The 26106-nt window shown below is 46.9% G+C and overlaps 10 protein-coding genes across 10 annotated transcripts; 5 read left to right on the forward strand and 5 right to left on the reverse strand.

Annotated features, from left to right (window-relative positions):
* Nucleotides 1-520: 520 nt before the first annotated feature.
* Nucleotides 521-2625, reverse strand: BKA55DRAFT_522930 (dimethylaniline monooxygenase; the record flags this gene model as incomplete). Its single annotated transcript, XM_046188611.1, has 5 exons — nucleotides 521-639; nucleotides 686-1492; nucleotides 1601-1856; nucleotides 1915-2304; nucleotides 2461-2625. 5 exons carry the CDS (start codon nucleotides 2623-2625, stop codon nucleotides 521-523), a joined length of 1737 nt encoding a protein of 578 aa, XP_046044316.1.
* Nucleotides 2626-3845: 1220 nt separating this feature from the next.
* Nucleotides 3846-4885, forward strand: BKA55DRAFT_598156 (uncharacterized protein; the record flags this gene model as incomplete). Its single annotated transcript, XM_046196189.1, has 5 exons — nucleotides 3846-3969; nucleotides 4041-4180; nucleotides 4225-4315; nucleotides 4407-4790; nucleotides 4857-4885. The coding sequence occupies 5 exons, from the start codon at nucleotides 3846-3848 to the stop codon at nucleotides 4883-4885; spliced, it is 768 nt and encodes a 255-aa protein (XP_046044317.1).
* A 2371-nt stretch (nucleotides 4886-7256) lies between these two features.
* On the reverse strand, nucleotides 7257-8498 carry BKA55DRAFT_598157 (tubulin-tyrosine ligase family-domain-containing protein; the record flags this gene model as incomplete). The annotated part of the gene is made up of 3 exons (XM_046196190.1): nucleotides 7257-7998; nucleotides 8073-8154; nucleotides 8261-8498. 3 exons carry the CDS (start codon nucleotides 8496-8498, stop codon nucleotides 7257-7259), a joined length of 1062 nt encoding a protein of 353 aa, XP_046044318.1.
* A 1337-nt stretch (nucleotides 8499-9835) lies between these two features.
* Nucleotides 9836-10380, reverse strand: BKA55DRAFT_598158 (uncharacterized protein; the record flags this gene model as incomplete). Its single annotated transcript, XM_046196191.1, has 2 exons — nucleotides 9836-10033; nucleotides 10075-10380. 2 exons carry the CDS (start codon nucleotides 10378-10380, stop codon nucleotides 9836-9838), a joined length of 504 nt encoding a protein of 167 aa, XP_046044319.1.
* A 3249-nt stretch (nucleotides 10381-13629) lies between these two features.
* Nucleotides 13630-14422, reverse strand: BKA55DRAFT_598159 (uncharacterized protein; the record flags this gene model as incomplete). The annotated part of the gene is made up of 5 exons (XM_046196192.1): nucleotides 13630-13651; nucleotides 13681-13754; nucleotides 13796-13987; nucleotides 14040-14336; nucleotides 14372-14422. The coding sequence occupies 5 exons, from the start codon at nucleotides 14420-14422 to the stop codon at nucleotides 13630-13632; spliced, it is 636 nt and encodes a 211-aa protein (XP_046044320.1).
* Nucleotides 14423-14844: 422 nt separating this feature from the next.
* On the forward strand, nucleotides 14845-17755 carry BKA55DRAFT_598160 (uncharacterized protein; the record flags this gene model as incomplete). Its single annotated transcript, XM_046196193.1, has 10 exons — nucleotides 14845-14932; nucleotides 15029-15155; nucleotides 15210-15292; nucleotides 15379-15820; nucleotides 15865-16146; nucleotides 16194-16362; nucleotides 16416-16725; nucleotides 16947-17267; nucleotides 17306-17430; nucleotides 17567-17755. 10 exons carry the CDS (start codon nucleotides 14845-14847, stop codon nucleotides 17753-17755), a joined length of 2136 nt encoding a protein of 711 aa, XP_046044321.1.
* Nucleotides 17756-18902: 1147 nt separating this feature from the next.
* Nucleotides 18903-19671, forward strand: BKA55DRAFT_679885 (uncharacterized protein; the record flags this gene model as incomplete). The annotated part of the gene is made up of 3 exons (XM_046198194.1): nucleotides 18903-19316; nucleotides 19346-19577; nucleotides 19625-19671. Exons 1-3 carry the CDS (start codon nucleotides 19173-19175, stop codon nucleotides 19669-19671), a joined length of 423 nt encoding a protein of 140 aa, XP_046044322.1. The 5' UTR covers nucleotides 18903-19172.
* Nucleotides 19672-20317: 646 nt separating this feature from the next.
* Nucleotides 20318-21577, forward strand: BKA55DRAFT_710154 (uncharacterized protein; the record flags this gene model as incomplete). Its single annotated transcript, XM_046200776.1, has 3 exons — nucleotides 20318-20899; nucleotides 20954-21244; nucleotides 21283-21577. 3 exons carry the CDS (start codon nucleotides 20318-20320, stop codon nucleotides 21568-21570), a joined length of 1161 nt encoding a protein of 386 aa, XP_046044323.1. The 3' UTR covers nucleotides 21571-21577.
* Nucleotides 21345-24455, forward strand: BKA55DRAFT_580583 (uncharacterized protein). The gene is made up of 4 exons (XM_046193965.1): nucleotides 21345-21587; nucleotides 21636-23432; nucleotides 23488-23849; nucleotides 23900-24455. Exons 2-4 carry the CDS (start codon nucleotides 21730-21732, stop codon nucleotides 24418-24420), a joined length of 2586 nt encoding a protein of 861 aa, XP_046044324.1. The 5' UTR covers nucleotides 21345-21587; nucleotides 21636-21729; the 3' UTR covers nucleotides 24421-24455.
* Nucleotides 24456-26056, reverse strand: BKA55DRAFT_624324 (uncharacterized protein). Its single transcript, XM_046196818.1, has 3 exons — nucleotides 25532-26056; nucleotides 24807-25476; nucleotides 24456-24756 (listed from the first exon to the last, which is right to left on the reverse strand). Exons 1-3 carry the CDS (start codon nucleotides 25670-25672, stop codon nucleotides 24539-24541), a joined length of 1029 nt encoding a protein of 342 aa, XP_046044325.1. The 5' UTR covers nucleotides 25673-26056; the 3' UTR covers nucleotides 24456-24538.
* Nucleotides 26057-26106: the final 50 nt, after the last annotated feature.

A 26106-nucleotide genomic window follows, 5' to 3' on the forward strand; every position in this document is an offset into this window, starting at 1 on the left:
ACAGGTGGTGAGGCTGTTTATGGGCTCTTTCTTCATTCTAGTTGATACGCTTGAAGTGGCTATTTTTCGTCGTTGACAACCGCTCTGTGAGACTTGATTGAACTAGAAAGCGGCATGACAGTCACACGCGCTGGCACAGATCCATTAAAACACTACCACCTGCGGAGCATATAAATAAGCGAGTAGACATAATACCGAAGTCGGAAACCCCCAAGAACAGCCTGTCCTGAGTTTGGTACGTGTTGAAGAATTGATATCAATAATGGTTCCCTTGACCGTCCAAAAGTTGATGTAGTTGTAAAACTGACCTCTTATTTTTTTAACTTGCCAGCCACTGTACTTGAATTGACTCTATCTCGATTAATAGCTTGTATCCCCTAAATGACGTTCCATGTCAGTGAAAACAAATTTTTCTTTGTTTCCCTCACTGTTTCCTTCACGTTTTCCATTTCCAGACTCTGGCTGGTTCCTCGTAGCGAGCTCCTGTGAGCCCAGATCCATCCGCCAACATGTTACACAACTAAAGCGCAACCGATTGAACCAAAGGCCTGCAGTAGCTCAACAAGGAGTGATACAGCAGAAACATCATGCTCAAGGGAGCAAAGATTGCGATTGGTAGAATAGAGACAAGGAGGTGTCCTAGCTAATTAGCCCCGAAGCAGTTCCGATATGGTCAGAGTCTCACCGAACAATAATGGCCGTCGTGTAATTGTGTGCCAAAATTCATCACTCACAAGGACTTCTATAGCACCGTCCCAGACCCATGGCCCTATTAGTCTAAACTTTGTGTTAAAATGAGCTCCGAAAGCCCATATAATGAGAAGACGACACATGGAATGCATGGTCAAGATTTGAGTCGTCCGTGTGATTCTCCAAATATCCACAATTCCAGGCGCCGAGTTCATATCCAGAGCAAGCTGGTACGCATAGCTCTCGTGATCGACGCCATATGTGACCCTGTCGGCAGATTTGCTGCGAAGCTTATAGTGTATTTCATCTCCAGGATTCAGAACAGGTAGTTTGCGCGGTGCAACTAGATTTAACACCCACAGCTGGGCTTGCATCTCTGCCAGGGGTGGTATAGCGCCCAAGGATGGCCTCACGAAGCCAATAAATCCCATGGTGGGTTGCTCTCGCCTCCAAATACCCCGGACATGGGACGATAAGTGGTTGGTATTGACCTTGAGCTTGTCGTCAAGGAAGGGAAATGTCTGCTGGTAGCCAGTACACAAGACAATAACATCAGGCTGAATGGTTTGAAGTTTGATTCGCTCATACTCCGGTCGCCCATTGTCAACAAATTCAACCACGCCACGCTCATCGATTCTCTTTGGTAGCGGTGCGAGATCTACCTGTTTCCCATGCGTGTCGGGAATCGGCGTCTGCACTAGAGCAGATCTCAAGGCGTATAGCCAAAGGGATGGGCCGGGCTGTTTGGGTCGGTAAGGCAAGCTTAAGTACGGGCAAACTTTCATGGACTTGTTGAAGAATACTGCAACAGCGTGAGACGAAAAGACCAACAAGAGAAGAGAAAAAGAAAATAAGAAGAAAAACGGATGAAGCAGAGCAGTACGATAGGAAGACCTCGGTGAGAACATACTTTTTGATGGATGATGACGAGCCCAGCTGATTTCGCCTACCCACTGGTCCATTCCCGACGTCGTACCAGAGCAAACCCACAGCAGTACCTTGATATAGTAGTTGTAGTACTCCCAGAGGATCATGCTGTTACGAAGGGCTTGATGTACGTAAGTTGTGTCGAAGAGGTTGGCACGGCTAACGTCAATGGGAATGCCTGGTTCGCTAGGATTGGGCTTCCTGCCCAAGATAGGAAGCAATACCGGCCCAGGGTTTCTCTATATAACCATTAACATTGCTGCTCAAGCCTTACTCACACGTAGCAGAATGAGCAACCTTGGGGGCGAAATGGAAGCCATCTTTATGGCACATCAAAACTTGCTTTGTAGGCGAGTTCACGGCAAGATACGCTACATCAGCACCGGTTTCGCCGGACCCGACTATCATGACTGTCTTATTTACCCCGAATTGGCTTTTGGTCTTGAATTTAGATGAATGCATGACCTCGGGTACATGGTTCAGCCCAGGGATGGTAGGCAAGTTTGGCTCTCGGTGCAAGCCTGAGCAGACCGCGACGGCATCACATCTCCACCTCAAGACTTCACCGCCCTTCTTAGCATATTCAACCACGTAGCCTTGAGGAGAGCGGCCGTGTATGTTGCGAACCTCGGCTCCCAGCTCAATGCTAGGCCATAAACGAAATTTCGAGCAGTAGTCGTGCAGGTACTGGACGTAGTCACTCGCACTGAGAAAGTCTCGATCAGCGCAACAGCGAAAATCAGAAAACGTTGTAAGTTGTTTCGAGGATACGAGCTATCAAGAGCACCATCGTTCGTCAGTTGGCTCATACGTTCCAGGCATGAAGATGTGACATATACGGACCTCTGCGTCCTCATATGCTCGATGAGTGAAAGCACCGCCAATGCTATCTTCGAGCTCAAAGAGCCGAGCTTCTATAGCGTCACAGTCCAGGCTCAGATGTGCTCTGGCCAAATACTTGAGCGTTACGAGGCCCGACGGACCGCCGCCGATTACTGCAACTCTCATTGTCAGATGGGAGAAGATCAAGCAATAAAGTAACAGCCTACCGGGAGGCTTGCTGTTTATATAGAATAATAACCTTTCATGGTGTTTCACACCTCTCACAAGAACTAACCGTGCCAAACGTTTGCCGCTACCCCTTGGAGAGGGCTCGTTGGATGGAGTTCAAAAGCATCCGTACTTCAGGTCCAGGTTAAGTCAGTTCAGTTTCACCACAACAGCCGGGAGATAATAAACCCAGGCCATTGTAAGAATTTAAGTGTTACACACCGATTGTGTAGGTGCAATACCAGCAATTTGTGGTGGAACAAGCCCCACATAGCTCGATGAAGCCCGGCGAAGGCATCCCGTGCAACTTGGAGAGATTCGCAGTACCATCAACGTTCGCAACAACTTTGAGCCAAGTTGGCATGTCTGGGGCGGGATCGGAGTTGATTTGAATTTTGATTGGCTGAATTGAGGGGATCAAGTTTGACTTGAGCTAACTGATCTAACCTGATTAGGCTAGTCTAAATGCTCCGTAGGCCCGCTCTTGGTAAGGTTGCTGACGAACTGGCTGAGATAAGATATGAGGATAAGATAAGTTGGCTTACCCGAGACCTCAGATATTTCTAAAAGGAAGAGAAGCAAAAGGTACTTATACAATACTAACTCGAATATGCTGATTTTGACGATGGCAAGCTGAGATCTAAGCAAGCCTCGCGCACCTCATTAGAGGTAGCGTAGTGACGAGACAAGCCCAGAAAGCCACCAAAGACGGAATAGAAGAAAGGGTTGTGACACTTGCTGTGGCCGGTTCGGTGTAGGGCACACCCATATCCATACCGGCTATGTCTTATGAGGAGGCAGTAAGGGTCCCGGCAGGGGGATTGATCGTGAGGAAGGGAGGGTGGAGAGGCATACCTGATTAGTCTGGCCAGACCCCAGTTATCCCTCTGTTTTTTTTCTCTGTCCACACATAGTATCTTTCTGAGCTGAGTTTCACAGCCTTTATTAGCCTTCTTACCAGCCGTGCACCTAATTCGCAGCTCTTTCTTCCGCTTGCCGCCGAAGTTATCATTTGTTGTGTAGCGCATCACTGATAATTTCACGAGTGGCAAACTATTGTCCCCCCTTGAAACATAACAAATAACTCTGTATCATCAAAGAGCCAGAACCATTTTCCATCGCTCCGTTTTACTTGTTATGTAACTGTCAACAGTATCAGCATTTATGCATTCCTCGACATGGAAGTGAGTTCTGAAAGACCTTCAAGCGAACATTCGAGCCTAACTCACACTGACCAGTTTCCCACTCAGCCCCCGACCCCGCCGAATTCAATCTCAGGAAGCCCCGTAGTGAAGACTGAGGGTAAGCTTTTGTCTTTGTCAGAAGACCTCTAGCCTTCCATCACAGCACTCAGAGACTAACAACAGCCCAAGAATTTACAAGTCTTGTAAGGCCGTACAATCTCGTATCACCTCCTAGGAGCGCATCCGTAAGACTTCCTAGTTTGGAAAGCTTCGACCAAGAGGTAGAGGCCCTCATCCGAGAAAATAGGCCACCGAAGACTCCTGCTTCTGTATCTCCACTTGATCACTGTGCCGTTGGAGGCCCAGCAAACAGCCACCCAACCTCACAGCGGGGAACCGGCACCGTCCCAGCCAGGACCGTTTTTCTCTCAATTACTCTCTTCACTCATGGCAGATAAGCTATGGTAAGCGAGACAAGCATCTCGGCAACGATGCTAGCACTCCATCCCTTCAAGACCAGCAAGCATGGTTTGCTATCCGAGACCCGCCCGGGAGGTAAGAAGCGCCATGTCAACCAGAAGTACACAATAGAGGAGGGCGACTACATCATTTACGCCTCGCAGGACAAGAAGATGAAGTGGCACCGCATCAAGGAGGAATTTGCCAAACTCTTTGGCAACATTCCCGAACGTACCGTCCAAGGTCTTCAGGCCTGGTACTACCGTATGGATCAGCGCATACCTATGTGCGATCCGGATGGCCGGCTATGTTTCAACAACGAGGACGACCTCGAGCCACGATATATCAACCTGAAGATTTGTGACCGCGGTTATCTGGTAAAGTGTATAGGCCCCCTTGGTATCGCCCAACGGTACCCTGAGCGCGCTGTCCGCTACTCTTGGGTTGATGCCGAGACAAAAGCCAAGGCTCGAGACTTGGGTACGTATCCCTTGCATTTACATAACGACGATCAATTAAAGTAATAATATTGATAGCTGCCAAGAGAGCTCTACAATATCGCGAGCGGCGATTGAGGCGAGAGAGGCGACTAGGGCTTCAAGGACAGAAGCAGCGACGGTTGTAGGTAGAGTAAGTGGGTGGGCAAAAGGCAAAATATCTCCTGATTCCCACGAATACTCCTACGAGGAAGAAAGTTATATGAAGTTCCATAAGCTATACACAAATAGGTAGATTAATGCTCCCTATGAGTCAACAGTTGGAAGTGAACATAGTCATTCGTAAATATTTCTACTTGCGAAATATGTCTCATTATAGGATTGTTGTGCGAGCTAGGTAGGTCGATTATATAATCCTCTTGTCATACAACTGTGATAGACCCGAGGACGCTTCTCGCTTTTATGTAAATGCGTCATTAAATTCAGGTAGAGTTATGTTTGTGAGACGTACTCAAGTCACACCTGCGTGGCGGCCGCCTTTCCATGTTAAAATTGCTTCTCGCCGGATTATGGAGAGTCTTCGGAATCACGCCTTGAAAAAGTATCTGTTGGCTCAAGAGCTTGCTTAGCAGCCCTCTCCGGCTCGTGCCAATGGGTAGTATTTTCCGACCCGCATTGTTGTCCTGTGTCATCAATTTCACACTGCATCCACATAGCGCAGTTTAGACCCGAATTTTTCATTTCACATCTGTCTGCCGGACGACGGTCCGGCCACGGCTAGCGTCGTATCATAGGTCCCGTCGCGTGAACTCATAGTGGAGATCATTAGCAGGACCATGCCTACCAGGTATCCCCGGCTAGTGGTCAATGCAAAAGCAAGTCTGGTTGTATTTTGACACTCATCCGGAAGAGACGAAGTCATGTTAAACGAAACCATCGGCGTCCGATACAGAAAGCTCACGCTCACTGGCAATACAAACCGTGCGAATCATTCAACACTATGTTTATGTCTGATGCTGTCGATGGAAACCTCGAGTTTTCTCGCCGCAAACCATACCGCGGGCGAAAAGCCTTGGGATTCATAAGAGGTAATTTCCCAACGAATTAAATACCGGCTGCCTCATTTGTCACAGCTATAAGCAGATTTGTGATAAGACGAATATTACTTCCTGTAAGAGAATTGTGTCGCGTCTATCAATACCATTGCGAACTAACCCCAAACCAGGCGGTTATTGCCGGGATGAAGGCTTTGTGTGTGTGAGCTTTGAGGAGCTGAACAATGATCTTGCAAGTGCTTTGTCTGCCATTCATGCAGACGGATATACTGCCGCCGGGGATTTGTTAGATGATATTGAGAGTGCAGGATTAAACCCTAGCACTATAGGAGAACCGGGCGTTTCGGGCTCCGTAATATCCCAAGACATGATTGACTGCTTCGTGGATCATTCCGTCAATAAAAAGGGCTCTACTGTTTCGATTAAGGTTCTTCGGAAAGACTTCAAGCTTGCGTGCCTAATCTACTTTTCGACTATTGGGAGAAACACGTCTCAAAAAATATTATCACGTTTCTAAGGTTCTTGAACACCGAGGCGAGTATATGAATAACAAGCTCAGGACGTTGTATAAGGTTGAGTGGGTAGGGTTTCCCCCGACAGAAGCTACTTGGGAGCCTGCATATAAGATCAAGAGACATGCGCCGCAGGCCATGGGGATGTATCATAGTCCAGACCGACCAATGCCAAGACTACACGATCAAGGCTGATCGCACCAACACCTCACCGATCACTACCAATACACCTTAGTATATAAAACGCATTCATTAGCAGTTCGCAGATCTTGGCTCACCAGCTATCAATAAGACTTCCTAGACATCCTTACATTAATCAAGACTGACTCGCATTGCATCTATCATTAAAAGACGTGGCGTTCAAGATTTGCTCAGTTTACGCGTTGAAAATCCACCAACATAAAACCTAACACGGACTAGCTTATCCCTTGGCAAACCGTAACCACCAGACTTGGATGCATTCTCTTATAAGAGCGGAAGCAGCGCTACTAATTATGATCTCCCATCGCGCACTTACTCGGCCAGTTTCGACACTTCTCAAAGCTAGAAATAGAATTAGCATCAACCAAGAGCCCCTTGATTGGCGTTTCTTCAAGAAATTGCCTCTTGAATTGCTCAGTACTATTCTGCATGTAAAATTGGCCTTGTAAGACTAGTATGCATTGCATTGCAATACAGGTTCAGAAATACTCATACCTCACTTCCATTTGAACTCACTTCCATTTGAAAAATCGATCAACCAATCAAAACATTCAGAACAAAGCCTAACATTCTCACCTCGCTCAGCTCACACATCCTACGCAATCTGCCACCTAGCACAGACTAGTTTATTCCTTGGTAATGGGACAGTAGACCTGAATCATAAATTAATCTTTTACGTAGCTATAGAGGCATATGCTCAATTTATAGTTACCTATGTCTATGTAATGCGTAACGACTTGTCTAAATTTCCTTCAGTGGGGCAAACCTTTGATGTGGAAGCGCTACGTCAAGAACCTTTTCCATAGACTCCTCATTGCTGTATCGTGGCCGCAAACCGAGCTCACTCTGTAATAGGACATCGGCTGTTGCCTTGAAAAAACCCTTCGCAATTCGGGAACCAATCCCTTCAGCTGATAGTCCTGGTCCTGAGTTAACTTCCATCAACCATACATGCTCGTCTTGATCTATCAGAAAGTCCAGAGCGAAGATCTCGAAGCAGTCAGGATGGAGAGCAATATTAGTATTCATAGTCGCTGCTGCCAAGAAACATTCTCCAGCAATTTGTTGGATACGGATGTAAGCTCGGTCTTTCCATGACCCGTCCTGTCCGAAGAGATCATCAGGTAATGTCCAGAAATCTCGTCTCGCTGATTCTGAGCAAACAGTGCCCTGTAAATGTGTATTGGTAAGTGCTGATCCTCCGCTCATAGATTCCCAGGGAGGGCAATAAGGCTCTGATGCTGAAATGACCAGCAGTTCTTGGTAAAGATAGAGTTGCAATCGACCAACGGCAAGAACGTAAGCTCGTATATGAAACTTCCTGTTGTCCAATCGGGGAATATTACTTATATACCGCTGTGCGATGAAATGTCGCAGACAGGATGAGGGTACTGCTCCGCTTGCCAGTGCGTGGTTAGAAAACCTAGCCTTTCCATCTTCTGACACTTCGTCGTCATCGTCCTCAACGGATTCAAAGCTCTCTCTTAGTGGCTCTCATCGCTGAAGAGTCTAATGCCGTCGCCGCGTGCGGTCAATGCAGGTTTCAAGATCCACCACTGCCGATCTTTCGGCATAAGTCCAGTGTTGTGTGATAATGACGTGCAAAGGTCATAAGAGTCTGACTCTGCGAGAGCTTCGTCTAGTATTCAGCGTAATCGATCTCAAAGGAAACCGTTGCAGGCATGCAGCCTGATAGTACGCTTCCAGGTCTTTAGCAGACCAGTACTTGACTACCATTGACAAACAGTCTTTACGGGTTAAAGCATCTGTCAATGGATACATGCTAAATAGAGCTTTTGAATTAGTCGGTATCACCATAGGCTTCTCTGGCTGCGTATGAGAAAAGATAAGAAGCAAATGTTCTTCCGTAGGTAGTTCGTCTGTATGCTTTACAAAAGTACATTCGTACGCAGAGGCGATATAATCCTGAAGAGCATCGTTTAACCAGTGGTATCCAAGTTCGATGAGCACAAACAATTCCATCGTGTGTGCTGTACTGTCATGTTTTGCAACGAATATTGAATCATTTTATATCACGTTACGGGATAGTCTCCTGTCAGATATAATAACTATTTATAGAAGTGTATTTCAGGTGGCTAGTGAATAGTAACATCCGATTTTAGAAGCGGTTCTTTTTTTTAAATTCCAATGTTGGTAACATGCATCGTAAGCAATCCAGACAGATAAGGGAACCAGTTGGTATACTAATAGCTGAAAGCACTTACCCTGGATATAGGATGCCTGATGAGAAAGCTAGGTAGTTGCTTGTAATAGAATTGTCATAATTACAGCTTCATGAAGGGGAAATCTGGTCTCGGAGTAATATTTTTAAGCGAGGAGTCGTAGCCAAATCAGGATGACTACCTAAGCACACTACCTGATTGGCTGGCTAAATCGTTTTCTGATTACCATGATCTGGATCCGACATTGTAACCCTATGGTGTTCACCTTGAATGTGGAGCTGTTGACTCACGGCCAGATTACCCTGACAAAACAGTGAAAAATACTCTGGGCAAGCATAAACGGAAGCATATTTGAGAGAATCTGGTGTTGTCAGACTCACCCCGAAATGATATTCCGGAGGATGATCAGAATTAAGAAAGAAATCTCGCCTTGATTGGAAGCGTCGCGTTTAACTGCCGTTGTGATTGAGCCTGCTGTCTCTCCACTTGGCATTGAAGAAAGCCAGAGATCGATATCTATTTCAGAAACAGCTTGTGAACTTTCTCACGGGTCATAAGGAACACGTGTGAAACAAACGGAGATTATCGGCTAGAATGAAGATATCAAATTTCGTTGATCAGGATCCAATCGGCCGTGTGGAGTTTGTCCTAACACCAACTGTACTACCAGTTCCAATTGCGTTGGTGTTGCCAATTCACAATAGTTTAGATGAGAAAATATCGCAGAGAACTGGTCTTTCTCTTTCTTCTTCTTCTCCTTTTTGGAATCAATTTTTTGAGGTCTAGAGAAAATATCTGCTGCGTAGTAGAGAATCAGGTCCTACTCTCAGCCATATCGGTATTTGCAAATATCAAGCTGCAACGCCGTCAACAATCTCTGAGAAGATAGACCCAGGGCCATTCTTGCTTAGATGAGTGACCTCGAATGCTCGCGACTGCTACTCAATTCTCATAGATATTTACCTAAAAGATGCTTCACGGCTATGCCCTTGAATATGTATTTGCAAACCATCCCACTCAAAGAACATCGCATGATCCATTCACTGGTGCCGTCCTACCATGAGAGTCGCTCCACGGGAAGCCTTTCTAGATGACAGAGGTCATACCATGTTAATCAGCTCTCATGGGGCAGCTCGTCTAACCAGGCGCCTTCATCTGAATCCTCCGATCCAGCAGGACTGGCGACCTCCGAGGAAAAGATGATGAGGAGTTATCTTTCTCATCATGCGGTAGAGGGTCTTTTAGTGATGAAAGTGGCTTTGGCTGATCCGTGTTTTGTACGGTTGTGCAGGCTTGAGTTATAGTGGTGGTCTTGAGGCTCTCAGCTATTGCTTGCTTATCATGCCTGCCTCCACACGCTTGCGATCCTTCTCTACTATTTCTCTCTGGGCTTCTGCGCGACGACTTCGATGCTCAACGAGTTTTGTCGTGCGTAAGATCCAGAGGGCGTGAAGAAGCGTCTGGTGACGAAGGTGACGAAGAGGTGAGCTTGATGGTGTGCAGAACAGCTTTGCCGTTGTCTCATTGTTCTCTTCTTCCCAGGTACCTCCCAGTTGTGGCATATCTGACGGGAGCTCTGTTCGTTGCGTCGTCGCATTTCTCATTGCATCATCCATTGAATCATTTGCTTCATCTCGATTGGGCATGTTCTCCCTCTTCGTCGTCTTCTTATCCAACGTCATTTTTGGCTCTCAAATCTATCGCATCCGTTTCGTTCTCAGTCCCCCCCCCAGTGATCTCTGTTGTTGAACTTTTACTCAGCACTCGACTGGCGGAGCCGGGAGAGGCCGTCGGTGGCTGAAGGGGGGGCCTTTGGACCCCTTAGCAGCTCATCAGGTGTCGGGGCGGATGGGCCGCTAAGATGAGGTAAATTCTGGAGAAGGGGTATGAGACCGCAGTGTTGTTGAACTATCCCTGGCGTTTGAAGCAATGATTGATCGGATTCCGTGGTTCAAAGAGAGGATGGTCCTCAGAAGAATCAGGTTCAGGTTCTATTCCTGCCAAGCTCTCACGGCCGAATGTTTATCCGTGACGCCCCATTTCGCCAATGTCATACCATACTGTACTCAAGCATGGAGGTCAGCTGTGCTGCCTTTCCTGTTTTGGACCAATCACCATCTAGCATCTGTACACCATCGAGAAACGCACAGAGCAACCTAGGATTCCCAATCCGCGTCACCATGCAATACATGTGGCAATGATCTGGTCTTGAAGGTTTATTAAAGTGACGGTTGAATGGTTGAGGGATATCGGTTTTTCTCAAAATTCCCTTGGCATTACACAAGAGCATCCATACTTTCAGCGAGGGTACGATTTCTTGTAAATTAGAACTGCGGGGAGGCCGCTGGGAGCATACAATCAAATTGGCGATCACAATACTGTTCCTTCAATCTTCATTGATCTCATTAATTTGGATGTTATTGTCTTTGTCCGGAAGCATGGCATTGTTCCGCAGGGGAAAGTTTGGCCAGTTGCAACGCTGGCGTTGCGATCAAATGGAGCGGATGAGTTAAACAAAACTAAAGTAGGAGTATCGAGAGTCGTTCTTGAAAACTTATGACAGCGGTCAAAGTCCCTCCTCTGTGCGGTTTGTTCCTTCGCCCCTAGGCGTTGCATCTCATCTGTTACAGCATCTTGATGGTGGATGCTTTGGGCTGCTAAAACAGGCTTCTAATCGACGAATCAAGCATTTGATGAGATGTCTACAACCTAAAATTCCGGGATTCATTTTTTCCCCACTTTTATGCTGCCAAAACCTCTGATATTAGAGGATGAGAGCTTTATACAACACCGACCAAATAACTTGTAACCACCGCAGCCTGTTTATGAGTGGTGGATGTTTGTGATGTGATGATGCCTCAGGCATTAGGCATCAAGAATCAGCTCCACTTCCAGGCAGCCTAAGTTGCAAGGCCTCGTCAAATCACAACTTAAGAAATTGTCAAGCAGGACAACATTTATTAACCGCAAATCCAGTATTCCTTGCCGATATAACAGAAGCGTTGATTAATACGATAAGGTCATGGTTCACTCTAAACAGTAGGTTGTCCACCAAACAGACCAACAGTGTGCGGACTGACAAATGCTTTAGAACGCGAAGAGTGACCAGAGGCGCAAAAGGGCCAAGCAAAAGCCGCTCGATAACGTCCGGACCAGAGTTGGGTCCTGCAAAGGGAAAGTCACCGATGTGTACATCCGTTTCACGACATACCCAAAATGGCGGTTTGAAAGATATGACCATAAGGTCGTGAAATGGGGGGGTTCAAGCTAATAGGAAAGTACGAAAACATCAAAGTATTCAAGAAGTAGCCAGAGTGGCTCGGGAATACATAGAAAATAACTAGCGGAAGGCATCTCGAGGAAGAAATATAAACTTGACTGGTCTTGAATAGTTCTATCCATTACTCCTTACATGCTCACTCAAACCCTGTACTATATTGTCAATCAAGACAATTTTAGGCAATAATTTTATGCAATTGAGTCATGATGACAAATTTAGGTGTGGTGCGCATGTACTGTGCCATAGTGCTATTTTGGAGTCTCATTTTATTGCCTCATATAGCAAGGACGCCCCTTTGAGCCTGGAGACGACTCATAGCTTGATCATGAAGATGCTTATCAAGCGATAACTGCTTCATTCCACAATCTATAGACATTCATGCGGTATACTCTGGAGAAAGACTTGAAAAAAAGAGAGAAAAAAGGAAGAAAAAATCAAAATCAAAATCTGTCCTAAAAGTGTACATCAAATCCCAAAAGCCTCCTGGTACCTCTAGTTCTCCAGGGTGAGTGTGGTTTACAGAGCGAGGCAGTGGCCAGAGGTTTATGTAATTGAAAACGATTCAGCTGACAGCTGCGTGTCGAGTATGTTTGGAGAGCTTGGATGGTGTCTTTCCATTCTGCGAATACGGAACTTCAATAACTACGCCAGGCAAAGCAGGTTTTTAATGCCAGAATTGGACCGCCTGTTGACGTCGCAGATGTTTGACTATTGCTTTTCCGTCCCTTTGCTCCACCTCATAGAAAAGGAGAATACGAGGAGAAGCGTGGCTGTCGATTTGGAATAGAAAATCGTGCTGAGCCTTGGGCAATGACCCTAAATAGTTCCTGAAGCTCATAATGACCTCTTTCAGTGGAGCGACTGTCGGTATACCGTCCACGTATAATGTTGTAACTTATGCTCCTATTCCTGAATCGTCTATTGTACATCTGCAAGGATCTTCCTGAATGTATGTTTTAATCTATGGAACGTAACTTTCAGTAATAGATATCTTACTGTGGCCGCCTTTATGCTTTATAGAATAGATCTTTCTCGTACCCTACGATAACCCATTAGGACAAGACACTTATATGGCGCCAGGCCGTGTAGCTTCCTAAGAGGCGGCTATCCATCGGTTTGTAGGACTTCTCAACTACCAAATGAGCTACCTTCCTTCCTGCGAGTGTATTAAGAAAGAAGATTAGGGTGTTTTACAAGAGGAACCTGCATGATGTTGGATCAATATCCGTATAGATTAAGGGGTGTCCATGGTATTTCTTACGGCTGTTGGCTTTGAATTTGGCAAATGATCACCATGTAGTTGTTTGCTTCGGGATTGTAATACGGTAGTGACCTACACTCCTTATATATACCGTCTTATTGAATGGCTATAAGCTGCTCCTAATAGAACGACTTTTAGTTTTCACTGTCAGAATAAGCCACGTAGGTGTACGCTAATACTTCTAGGCACGCCTTCCGCTGTCCCCACTGCTACTTCTGACGACTCACCATGTCAACGTGAAATGTACTATTCCTTGTCATCTTTGATCGCTACTCTTTGGCGTGTTGCTTATCCACGCTGAATATTTGTCAGTGATTATACCATCAACCTTGGCCTGATTTGTATCATTTTCTCTGAATCGCAGCATCCTGCTATACCGGTGCTGACACCTTAATAAGGCTTTTCGCCGATACTGTATGAATATTAGCGAATGCAGTATACAGATTAGTTTCGAGGACTTTCATGTTACCCGGCTTCTGGTAGCGGGCGACGACCCAGGAGACGCCGCTGCTGTCCTTGGAGACAGCCATGCCGATTTTGTAGTGTCCTTCCAGACGCACTGGGTGTAATGACCAAAGTTCAGGTAGTTGGAGCCCGAGATGGCCTCACCGTTGTATTGGCTGTTCTCGGCGAGGAAGGCCTTGACGGAAACAGAGTAAGGACTATCAGTAGTACCCATGTAGAGGTTCTCACCATGGTCACCTTTAGAATGCTGGAGAAAGCCTATGGAAGCGAGGTGATCGGCCCACTGCGGGCACCCACGGCGAGTGAGTCATCCAAGAAAGAGGGCCGTTGCCCACGGCTTTACGGGCGTCGTTGTGGAGGTTAACGGCCTCTTGCTGATCAGTAGAGAGACCGTAGCTGGGACCAAAGCCGGAAACAGAATCCTGGTTGGGGGCTTGCTTCGGTCTCTTGACGGGCTGGACATTTGTAGGCTGGGCGTAGATGACAGTGGTAATGTATTGCCCAGAAACGTCAGGCTGCTTCTCAAAGTTGGACTTCTGAGGCTGAGAAACGCAGGTAGTCTGGGGATCATCGCTTCCACCACCGATAACATAGTGAGTGACGTACTGGAACTTTGTAACTATCTCATAATGCTTGTTCCATTCTGCAAGTTGCCGTTGTGGGGAACGGCCATGGCGCCGGCGGCAACCAGAGAAGTGATATAGCCTGAGGAGCGCATCTTTTTTGAGAGTTGATATTATTAATGGCAAAGTGAATTGGGGCAAAGATTCAGACCTTTAAGGAAACGGAGGAGATAATGAGTAGAAGATCACTAGTTGACTCCTCGACAGGTGGACGAGTGGTTGGTGTGTAGAGCACGGATTGATAGGCCTGATTAAATCTGAACAGGAAAAGAATTAGAAGATACGGGACAGTTTCAATGTTATTCTTAGTCGTCCCAATGCGGTGTAGAGCTATGAAGCCCTTTAGCATAAAGGTTCTATTTATACCTTTCTCCGCATTTTCTAAAATAGAGTAGACGATTCTAGCTTAATACCCTTGAAATAAAGTACCGCGATCAGTGATAAGTACCTGGATCTTTGCTTTCTGGATGTTTGTAAACTTTCCACATGGAATCAAATGTCCATGGATAGCATTGGGATGGATAATCTCATCAAATTCTTAGAGAACAACTTGTATGACCCTAACCAGGGCGTAGCAAGTAATGCGGAGCCTATGTCCCTATTGGGTATGTTACAAGTTGCATCAAGGAGGCCAGTTGGCGGCTGATATTCCGCAATCTGGTCTACGATTATTATGTAAAGCACGACTGAGAATAGGTTAGGTATGGTTTCCACTCTGGTACCGGTTCTTGTCACTTCGATAATCTATATCATTATATTCCTCGTCCTCCGTACTTCGAATCGGCGTTTCTACGCGCCTCGAACATGCACAGGCACTTTGCGGGAGTAGTAGGTTGCAGAACGGCATTAGCATCTTGAACATTAATCCTGACCATCTCCCAGCGAACGCAGTCCCGTGCTGCCCAATGGATTCTTCTGTTGGATAGGGGCTTTTTGGAAAGTACCGGATGCCTATGCCCTTCGGCGTCAAAGCCTTGATTCATACCTTTTATCAGATTCCTTCGTGTTTGTTGCGCCATCTGCTTTGTTACTCTCTGCGTTACATGGCCAGTTCTCCTTCCACTCAATGCCACAGGCGGCAATGGGAAGAAGCAACTTGAGATCCTTTCCTACAGCAATATTAATATTGAAGACTCAGCCAAGAGGAACAGATTGTATGCACATTGCTTTGTGGCCTGGGTCGTGTATACATTCGTGATGTACGCCATTATGCGCGAATTCTTTTTCTACGTAAACCTGCGGCAAGCCTTTCTGCTGACCACACAGTATGCTAAGCGCATCTCGTCCCGCACTGTCTTGTTTACTTCAGTGCCCAAGGAGTGTCTCGATGAGGACCGCATCCGTAGCCTCTTCAGCGGCTCGGCCAAGAAGATTTGGATCGCTGGCGACACTAAGCAGCTAGATAGGACTATCCAAGAGCGTGACAACGTGGTTATGAAGCTTGAGAAAGCAGAAATCGAGTGGATCAGACTATGTAACAAGGAGCGCATCAAGTATGAACGAAGACAGGCAATGAGGCCGAAAGGGCAACCACCAGCACATCCGATCCTGAATCTGGGAACCTCGTTACCGGCCGTAGTCGCGAGGACAAGCGACCTACCCACCGCGAAGGCCCTTTAGGGCTTATCGGCGAGAAAGTCGACACCATCCAATGGGGCCGAAAAAAGCTCGAGGACCTCATCCCCGAAGCCCAGAACGCTCAGAATAACTGGCTCACTGGTGATTATGAGAAACACACTGCTTTTTTCGTCGAATTCTCTACTCAATACGATGCGCAGGTTGCTTTTCAAGCCGCCACACACCACCGCGCCCTTCAAATGTCTCCCGATTCATCGGCATAAAGCCAAACGAAGTTATCTGGAAGAGCCTTAACTATTCATGGTGGCAGGTTGCAATACGTCGATATGTCATCTACACTGCCATTGCTGGTCTTGTCGTATTTTGGGCTCTTCCTGTGACTATTGTTGGTATCATTGCGCAAGTAAATACCATCAAGTCGCTGCCAGGCCTAACCTGGATACAGAATATTCCACAGGTAAATTCGGCAGGCGTCTTTCTTTCTATCGTTGTGTTGATCCGACCGTTTAGGTTATCCTTGGCGCTGTTTCTGGCTTGTTACCTTCCATCGCGCTATCTATTCTGATGTCGTCAGTGCCAGTGTTCATACGTACCTGTGCCAGGTGGTCTGGCTGTGTTTCAACATCACAAGCTGAGCTCTTCACCCAGAAGGCGTACTTCATTTTTCAAGTCCTCCAAGTATTCCTGGTCCAGACGCTTTCTAACAGTTTCATTTCATCTCTTGTGACAATCCTTCGGAATCCCAACAACGTCTTTGGCATGCTTTCATCTTCAATCCCTACCGCTTCCAACTTTTACATTTCGTTTTTCATTGTTCAAGGTCTCACCATCGCCACCAGCGTATTGACTCAGGTTTTCGGATTCGTCACGTTCACCCTCTCGTCTAGATTCACCAACAGGACTCCACGAATTATGTACGACAAGTGGACGACACTCAGTACTATTTCTTTGGGGAGCCTCATGCCTATTTACACCAACATGGCTGTCATTAGTGAGAAACTAAGTAGGTATTACGGTTTACCTCAGCTAACCTTCCTCCAGGCATTGTTTACTCTGTTATTGCCCCCTTTCTTCTATTGTGGTCGACTATCAGCATGGGTTTGTTCTATCTCGCTTACCGTTACAATTTACTGTATGTTGCAGACACCGATGTCGACACCGATGGTTTGATCTATCCTCAGGCTCTGAAGCAGCTTTTATTTGGTGTTTACGTAGCCGAGATGTGCCTCGTTGGAATGTTCATCGTTTCCAAAGCCGCGGGACCTGCTTTTCTGATGATTATCTTTCTTTCTCTTACCATCCTTTGCCACGTCTCCCTCGTCAAGGCTCTCGACCCTCTCCTTTACAATCTTCCTCTTTCTCGTCAATTCGAAAAAGATCGAATTGACCGAAGCCAGCAGAGAAGCCAGATGATGGACAAGTACAGAATGGCGCCAGGGCCATGTCCAGAGGTGCGAGCAAGAGGAAAACGGCCCGCAAACTCGTGCCTACCGCTACTGGCCGGGACCGCAATAAGGCTAACTTCGTCTCTGAGTGGCTCAAGTCCGGATCTTCGTCGATTACGCGGCCGTGAAGCAGCTTGTGCATCACGAGGACCTCATAGTACCGGAGTACTCTGAGGACGCTGAGGCGCAGGCTTATTATCCGCCCTCCGTCACAAGTCAGACCCCTTCCTGTGGATTCCTGGGGACTATTCAGGCATCTCAAACAACGAGGTGGTTGACACCGGGAAGATTGCCCCTATTCGACAAGGGTGTCATCTCAACAGGAGGAACGGTATACAGTGGGAAACCGATAGTCCAAGGCCTCCTGACTGGCGCGAGAAGGTTATGTATCAAGAAGAAGAGTGAAACAAATTCAGTAAAGGCAAAATCTATGTCGGTCACCCGGGCTCTGCAACTTCCACGTAGTCGCTAGTTAGAATGAATCATTCGAACTTACAATGTGAGAAGAAGGGTTGTATTCACAGCGCAGTGAGAGCCTTACAACTTAGGTGATTGATGCACCGTTTATGGTTCCCCTCATAGTTCAAGTTGAATATTACAAGAATTAGTTAATAAGACAGGGTTTTTGGCCATAATTATTTTCCTGCGCGTCACTTTGCTTGTCTTTTCCTTTTTCCTTTTTCCTATCTCTTCTTTGCTGAAAGAGTATTGACGGTGTCCCCCTCTGGAATAAGAGGGCCGCCCCTCGCATCGATAGACCACATAAGCATTCTGAGTCCCAGGTCTATATGATCGCAAGGGGCTCCGACTTTCGCATAAGACCGAGGTGCGATATGTAGCCGGCACGTGAGTTTTGCAAAGAGTATCTTTCCCTCCCCGAACATATTGAAGCAGCATATCTGTACCTTTGAACACCCTATTGTGTTGGCTGCGGGAATAAGGACCTTGTAGACGGCTCATACTTTGCCAGAGATAACTTATAAGCCTATCGTTCTAGAAGTAACTCTTAACCTTTTCTTTACCTAGTACCGCAGTGGATAACTGATTGGACGTCGAGAGCCAGTAATGGTCAGAGTACTGACATTCTATGATGGATGCTAATCGGACTATGAGTCTCCACTCAACGGGTTCATCCAGTGATCTAGGTTTGCAGTCTCAAGGAGGTTCCATTCGTGATCGTTAGCGATTTTCCACATCCTCTCATTGGCTGTAACCACATAATCCTCATTACAAAACCAATCGCAAATATCAAGCATATAAGTGGGAGTACTTAGCCTTACAGATATTTAATTCCGCTAGTTGAGCCAGTTACTCTACGGATTAGCTATCGCCTATAATTGTGTGATTGGTCTGCCTGGTTCGCTGGCTCCTTGTCACCCAGTGTTATTCGAACCAACACGTACAGACTCATGCCAAGGACAGCAGATGACCTATCCGCTTGGTCGACCTCCTGCGTCAATTGTCTCACAATCAGTCACCCAATCAGACTTGCATGCAGATCCGAAGCATTGTTGCCAAATGGAGCTCAGGCCCATCATCAACTGGGTGACTACTGCCGCGGTAGGTTACCTCTTTCTCCTTTACTTCAAATCCTACTGCGTAATCCGCAATTCAAATCCAAAAATTCCGCCTGCTTTTCCATCGATTTTGTTTTTTGAATACAAAATGAGCAAGGAGCAGCTCAGGAGGCGATGACGCTGTTATCCAAGTCACGGTGGAACAGATTCAATCTGTGATGCAAGTCAATCAGGAAACACTCAGTCTGCGATGAGCTCAGCAAACCAAGTCCTCTTGAGTGTAAAACATGTTCAGGCGGTAAATCATGGATGGCAACAGGGGCAGCGAATTCATTTTCGCAGCTGGTAGCTCGCACTTTTTAAGACTGGCAGCCAACCGAGAAGTGGACATGGCATTACAGTTGGGAGAGGCCCAGAAGTCTTCGAGCCTTTTGAAGCCTATCGACACGGTACTAAGGCGTGGAAAGGAGCTTTGCAGATGCACAAACTCAACAACCGAGAGCTGGGTGGCCTGGAACGTGAGCTCCTTGACAAATCTTCAAAGTACCATGAAGCTGTTCCCAAAGCATCACAAAAGATCGGCATCCCCAAGACAACAGCAGATATCAATGCAGATAGTCTCATGAGGTCGACATTCGTGCGCAATGCTGTTAACGCAGCAGGCATTAATCTGGCAAATGAATCATGTCGTAGCATCATTGGATTTTCGTGTAAGCGCCTGGCTCTTTGATTTTATATGCTTGGAACTGCTTCTTAGGGGGGGCGGAAGGTCCCAGTATTAGTAGGGGGAAGCATTATGGGTAGTTAACTATTAGAGATGCCTGGGAATGCCCCATAACTACTTAAAACCGTATTGACAGATCTCCGAGTCTGCTTACGGTTTAGCCGGTCATCATGGTACGTAGCAGACACATTATTCTATTGAAAAGGTAACCTTCTTTAGAACCAATCCAATTGCAGAGACAGATATGAACCCAAGATCCTTGCTTTTGTTGCTCCGTCGTAATCATAAAAGACATTGCTACAAGGGTTTGACCATGCAAGGACTGTGCGCCTGTCTCACGGCGACCTGGGACGGCAGACTAGTATTCCCCACTTGGCGTAATTTTGTCACGCCAATGATAACCTCCTCAGGAATCAATTTCGAGGTGCACAGCGCCTGCCGGATTTTCAAGTGGCCGCCCAACGCCCCCTAGAACAAGCGTCGGGATGGTTTATAGCAACCTATAAATTCTCATATCTTCCCATGCTTTGATTCACCCCTCGCCCCCTCAAACACTCGCACCTTGTTACGGCGTCTGAGCCTTTCGCCACGACGCGATCGGGTGTGACGCGAAGCTCACTAAACAACAAGTAATTCCTGAATTGCAGCATAGAACGTCACGAACCAGGCTCAACAAACAACCCAGGCCAGCTGGAGACCTCAACTAAGCCAAGTCTCTCAACCACGATGGCAATTACCAGAAGGTCTGGGAAACATACTCACAATGGCCCGTCCGCCAATTCGTTCAGTTCCATCTCGACCGAGCTGAGACAACAGCAACAATGTTATCCCGAGGGACGCAGAAGATCCAAACGAATAGTAGCCCTCACATCCGCAAGAGCCAGACCTACTCGATCGTCTGGGAAGCTACCGGCCATACCGACAAACTCTGCTGTTGATCTCAGCCAAGCCAGATCACATCGCCACAGGAACTCAGATCTTTCCCAGCATCGCGAGCGACCGTGCAAGTCCATTTGTAACAACCGGGCCAAACGTCACATAGGAAATCTCAAAAGGTTTAACATGGCATGCGAACGTTCCGCCAACAAGACTTTGGCCATATGGGAAAGCTGGGATGCCACCGATGGGGAGTCGCCACTTAAGATGAAGCGCAACGCTGCTCTCGTGACCACAGACATTCAGACTTCCCATGATTTTATTGAGCATTTTGAAGATGTGGGAGGAGATAATAAACCAAAGCTTTACAAGCACAAGACCATTCAGCGGCTAAATGAGAGTGTATTAAGGAGGTCACTGGGACTTCCGATAGTATGATGATTCATGCTTTGGGTGCTGGGTCATGTATTTTAAGGAATTGTTAAGGGAAAACTAGCAAGATTTGGTAGGGCTACGGGTAGAATTATAGGCATTGGGAGCCTTTTTATCGAAGGAGGATGTCGACGATGGAAGGATTCTAACAATCAAGAACATGCCCGTCTTGATGCCCTTGAGCCTGATGGGGATGTTGAGGTCGAACAACGTTTCTTGACTGTCGAAGCGAGTCGTGATGGTGATGTCTCTGATCTGAGGATCCGGTCCGACCAAAAAACGCGTCTCATTGATCCGTTGGAGAGTAAAATGCCGTTAAACGTTACATTTTCCTATTCTGGACTAGTAAGCATTTGGTGTTAGCGTTACATTTTCCTTATCAGGTTAGCCCTTTCTCACGTCCCAAAAATCTCAACGTGTTATGTGAGATCGGCAGATTTCATAAGCAACACAATGCAATAATGGAGTTCCGATTCGTGAACGAACACGACCCCGTTGCGCTGCGTCGACGTCGCCTACAAGCGCAACGCACCCAGAGATACCGACAACGGCAAAAGGAAAAAGAATGTATTGAGCCCTCAATTTATCAGGTAGAGTCGTCTCAGACGGTCGACTCTGCCGCAGACAACTCTATGGAACTCACTCAAAATAGCGAGCTAGCTTTCGCTTGATTGGCTATGTTATACGCGTGAGTGGGAAATTCAAGGAGCCGATCCTACAAGGCTGACACACGTAGATTGAGCTCCTGATTGGTTGACTTACGTTCAACTCGAACATAAGAAGGTTCCTTTTCACCGCCGCGTGAGTTAGATCAACTTAACTTCCTCTTTATGAGTGTATCTAGTGAAGAAAAGAGCACCACGCGTGGCTCTGGGCGACCCGCCTGGCTGCGGCTGGCCACTATCAACATCGCGCTTCTCATCGTTCTCGCTCTTATCCTTCTTGGCGTCCTCATATATGGGTGCGTCCGTGCAGGCAGCTTGAATGGCGCCTTCATACTCTTTCAAGGTCCTTGCTCCACGTCTCAGAAGATCAACATATCAGTTCACTTGCTTCTCAATGTTTTCAGCACGCTCATACTAGCCTCGTCCAACTTCTTTATGCAGATCATTAATGCTCCTTCGAGAGCTGACCTTGATCGCGCCCATGCACGCTCCGGCTGGGTCAACATTGGAGTTCCGTCGATGCGCAACTTTCTTTACCTCGGTCCAGCCAAGTTTGCTTGCTGGTTCGTCCTGGCTTGTAGCTCAATCCCCATTCACCTCTTCTTCAACTCGCTTGTCTTTCAGGTCGCCGAGGTTCGATCTGGTTTTGGAATGACAATGGCAGCTGAAGATTTCCTTGACGGCGCCAAGTACTATGGACCTGGCGCTAGTCTTTGGAACACGGCCGTACCGACCAATTGCAGTGATTACCCAGGCCTGAAAAATAAGGATTGTTGGAGAAAAGGCCCCGGCGAATACGCCGGCATAGGTAGTACTTCAAGTTTCACCGTTCGCCCCGAAATGTGGATGAACAGAACCTCCAAAGAAAGTATGAATATCTCAACAGCGGCCACCGATGCCCAAAAGTCTTGGCACCGTCTTGAACCGGCTGAGTGCCGTTCAAAATTCCTATTCTGCGATGGTGGCATTGGGATACAGGGCTACAAAAGCGTAGTGCTAGTGGTAAACGCCACTGAGCCTCGTATATCTGGTTGGAAGCGTGACGAGGTTTTCCCCAACATGACGAGCTCAGACAACAAGTTCTGGAATACGTTGATTCCTGCCAAAGAAGCAAATGCGCTTTGGTATTACGAATATTGTCAGATTGGAGCGAGTTTCGACAGCCGGAAAGGCTGCTCCAACACTTGTAAAGTTCGCTTGGGCTACGATCTTATGGCTACTGAATCACCTCTTGTGGTCGATCCTCGCGATGATACGAGGAGTTCCACATGGACCTTTCCTTTCTACGGCCCAGAGTCATTAGAAATGCACCTCCTCGATGCGCAAACGCGTAGCGGCTTCGACACAGATTATGATAACCTCGACATCTCTTACTGTCTAGCAGAGAGAGAAGATCAGCACTGCAAAATTGGAGTTTCAAATCTGATTCTCCTCGTCACAACTCTCTGTGTGCTTGTGAAAATCTCTCAGTGCGCTTTCTTCCTATTTCGATATGTTTTGAAGAGCACGGAAGATCCTTTGGTGACACCAGGTGATGCTGTCAAGTCGCTCATAAGCCGACCAGATCGGACGACCGTGCGCATGTGCACGCTCGAGATGAGAGACATCCAGTTAACGTGGGAGAGGATTGTAGGGGCGAATCCTAAGCAGAAGAAGGACTATCACCAAACTGATGGTATCGAGCTGCTTCACGGGAATCTTGAGCACAGCTTCCTTGCACCCCAAGCCCGTCAATGGCGAAGTCGTAAGATACCGACTTTCTACGCTCTACCTGTAAGCATATGGGCGCGGACATACGTCCTGTTTCTGGTCGTACTGATAGTTTCTATCTACTACCTTGTCAAAGCCACTGGTAGTCGATCTGTAATGTTCGAACCGAATTTATAACCCCCATCAGAGACCGCTTATGCTGACATACTATAGATCAGGAGCTTTTGGAAACAGCGGCCTCAACAATTTTGTCACTATGGATAAAAACTATGGCGCAGCCGACAAATACACTGGTGACTTCATGCATCTGGTATTAGTAGCTAACATACCGCAGCTGATCTTATCCGTGACATATCTGCAGTTCAATAATCTTGTAACAAGGATAGTCATGGCCAAGGAATGGGCTCAGATGAGCACCAAGTACCTCCCACTGCGCGTGACGGACCCTCAAGGGGAGCAAGTCTCGACCTATAGACTTCAACTACCATATAGTTGGGGAGTGCCTTGTATTCTCGGTAGCATTCTTCTTCACTGGTTGGTCTCAAATACATGCTATGTTTTCATGGCGGATGGAGGCAAGTCATGTTTTACGTTCCCACCAAGCGTGGCTAGCTAACTATCCTAGGCTTCTACGGCTCTAGCACAGCCAACTCAGCTTCATCAGCAGGCTCGCTGGACCTTTCCCATATCGGGTTTGTGTCCGTAGGCTACTCTACAGTGGCCGGCTTGATCACAATCATTGTCTTTATTGTGATTCTCTGCATTCCATTAGTCCTTTCGCTTCGCAAACTACCAGGCGATATGGTGGTTGTGGGAAGCAACTCTCTGGCGTTTGCCGCAGCTTGTCACGTCCCTGCGATCAGCTCTTCTGTTTCTGGGATAGGAAGAAGAGATTCTGGAACTGCGTGTGATATTGAAATGATGACAGTTGCTCGTGATGCGAGGAAGCCGGAATGCAGTAACCTTGTATTATTGGACGATATGAAGGTCACTCAAAGAAGGATCAAGTGGGGTGTATTGAAGATGGAAGACTCTTTCTATTGGGAGTTGGAGGGTGAGGTCGATGTTAATGGAATCAAACATCTCAGTTTCGGTACAGAGGAAGATAGAGTAGAGCCACCTAGGCTGAGCGAGTGGTATATTTGACAACAGAAATAGCAAAAGTAGTCCCAGTCCAGACAACAGATATCCGCTTCTGTGTAGTGCATCTCCAGTAGTCTAGTCCTGTATAGCTACACCAGAATACTGTTATACAAGATCTCAGTCACATCAAAGTGCCACGGAAGAGCCCGCTAAATACCCTTATAACATGATACCATAAGCAACCAGCAAACCTAATCAGAAAACTAATCGAGTTTGCCCACAGCCAGATGCATGAACACTCGTAAGAGCAGTCTGAGTTATGTTGCAGAGTATCGAGTAGGCCGTATAGTGTAGTAAATATTTTGCTTAGAGCACCCTGACGCTCTTGATCGATCCGATCTATAAGTTCCTTGTCAGGCAAAAAGTTGACACATGACTACCAGTCTTACCCAAAACGTCTCCCGGAATCGGTACATTATCTGCCAAAATGAGCTTTGTGCTATGTTTCAACGCGAGCCCAGCCATGCTTTTGAATATCTCTGGACACGAAAATACCCATGATATTAGTAGCCACAGCATGGAGGCCTTGCCATAATGGACTGTATGACCATTCTGAAGTGCTTTTAACCATCTTTCAGCAAAAACTTCGACAATTTCGTGGCACTTATAATAGTCGACGATGACAGCCACTTTTGCGAGCATCTCCAGATCAAGTGATTTTGGTACGCTCCGGTGATGTCCATGTATAATATCAAGAACGATAACAAGAGCTTCCTGATTCCATCCGTGAGTAGTAAATCGATAAATCCCACCATGGACGGTTGAGCCTTCCACATATGGACCTTCAACCATTGCTTGAAAAACCAGAGAAGCTAGCACTAGATGTGATGAGGAAACTAGCATTCGATAGTAGACTTCCTCCGGTGCATCACTGGGATACTCTCCAAAGTGTATGTCCTGAGTTAGGGTGAACATTTTGTTCCATGCAGGGCCGTCGCCGACGGGCATAGCGGCCGGCTCTTCAATGGCAGGGATATCCTCACTGATAATATCGACATCTTCTCGATCCCCGCGGGGAATAGCAGTGAGACCCTCAGGTGAGGCATCTAGCCTCAAGTTCTGGCATTGTTCAGCGTTTCGTCCCTTTTAACACTTTCGTCTTTGGATTCTTAACTTTAATGGCCGTGCTTTCGGCCGGCGTATGTGCGTGTATTGAAAGTCTCTCATCTGACCACTGAAAAGACTCGTGCCAGTTCGTAGAATGGATAAGCACGGCGTCTCCCTTATGGTGAAACATACAGTATGACTCTCTCATTGCCAAAGCTCAAGATACATAAGCTACGGGGCAAGTTTTGGTGAGGGGTTGGAGACGGAAGTGAGTAAATTGAAGCAGCACTTGACTGTTATCAACTTTCCTTACTACACCAGCGATGCGCTGTTTTTTCTCAACAAACCTAATTATTTTCCTCTTAATTGTGAAATCCGGCTGGGTCTGGCGCAGTCTTCGAAATCAAACGAAAAGATGGACAGTCCGAGATCGTCGGTTTCAGAGCGAAGTCGAGCAATTTGAACAGTGGAAGACGTTTGCCAGCGCGGTGTCGAGCGGTCTGTAGAGCGACTCTGCTCTTGCTGCTGAGGCTGGTAGCTCATTAGTCTGAAATTCATAATGGAGGCTACCATTATGCCACATGGCGTCATCTTTACGCCATTTCTGGCCGATAACCTTTCGCGCTTTCTAATTTGATACAA

Source organism: Fusarium redolens (assembly GCF_020744475.1).
Source record: "Fusarium redolens strain MPI-CAGE-AT-0023 chromosome Unknown BKA55scaffold_18, whole genome shotgun sequence".
Lineage (NCBI taxonomy): Eukaryota > Fungi > Ascomycota > Sordariomycetes > Hypocreales > Nectriaceae > Fusarium > Fusarium redolens.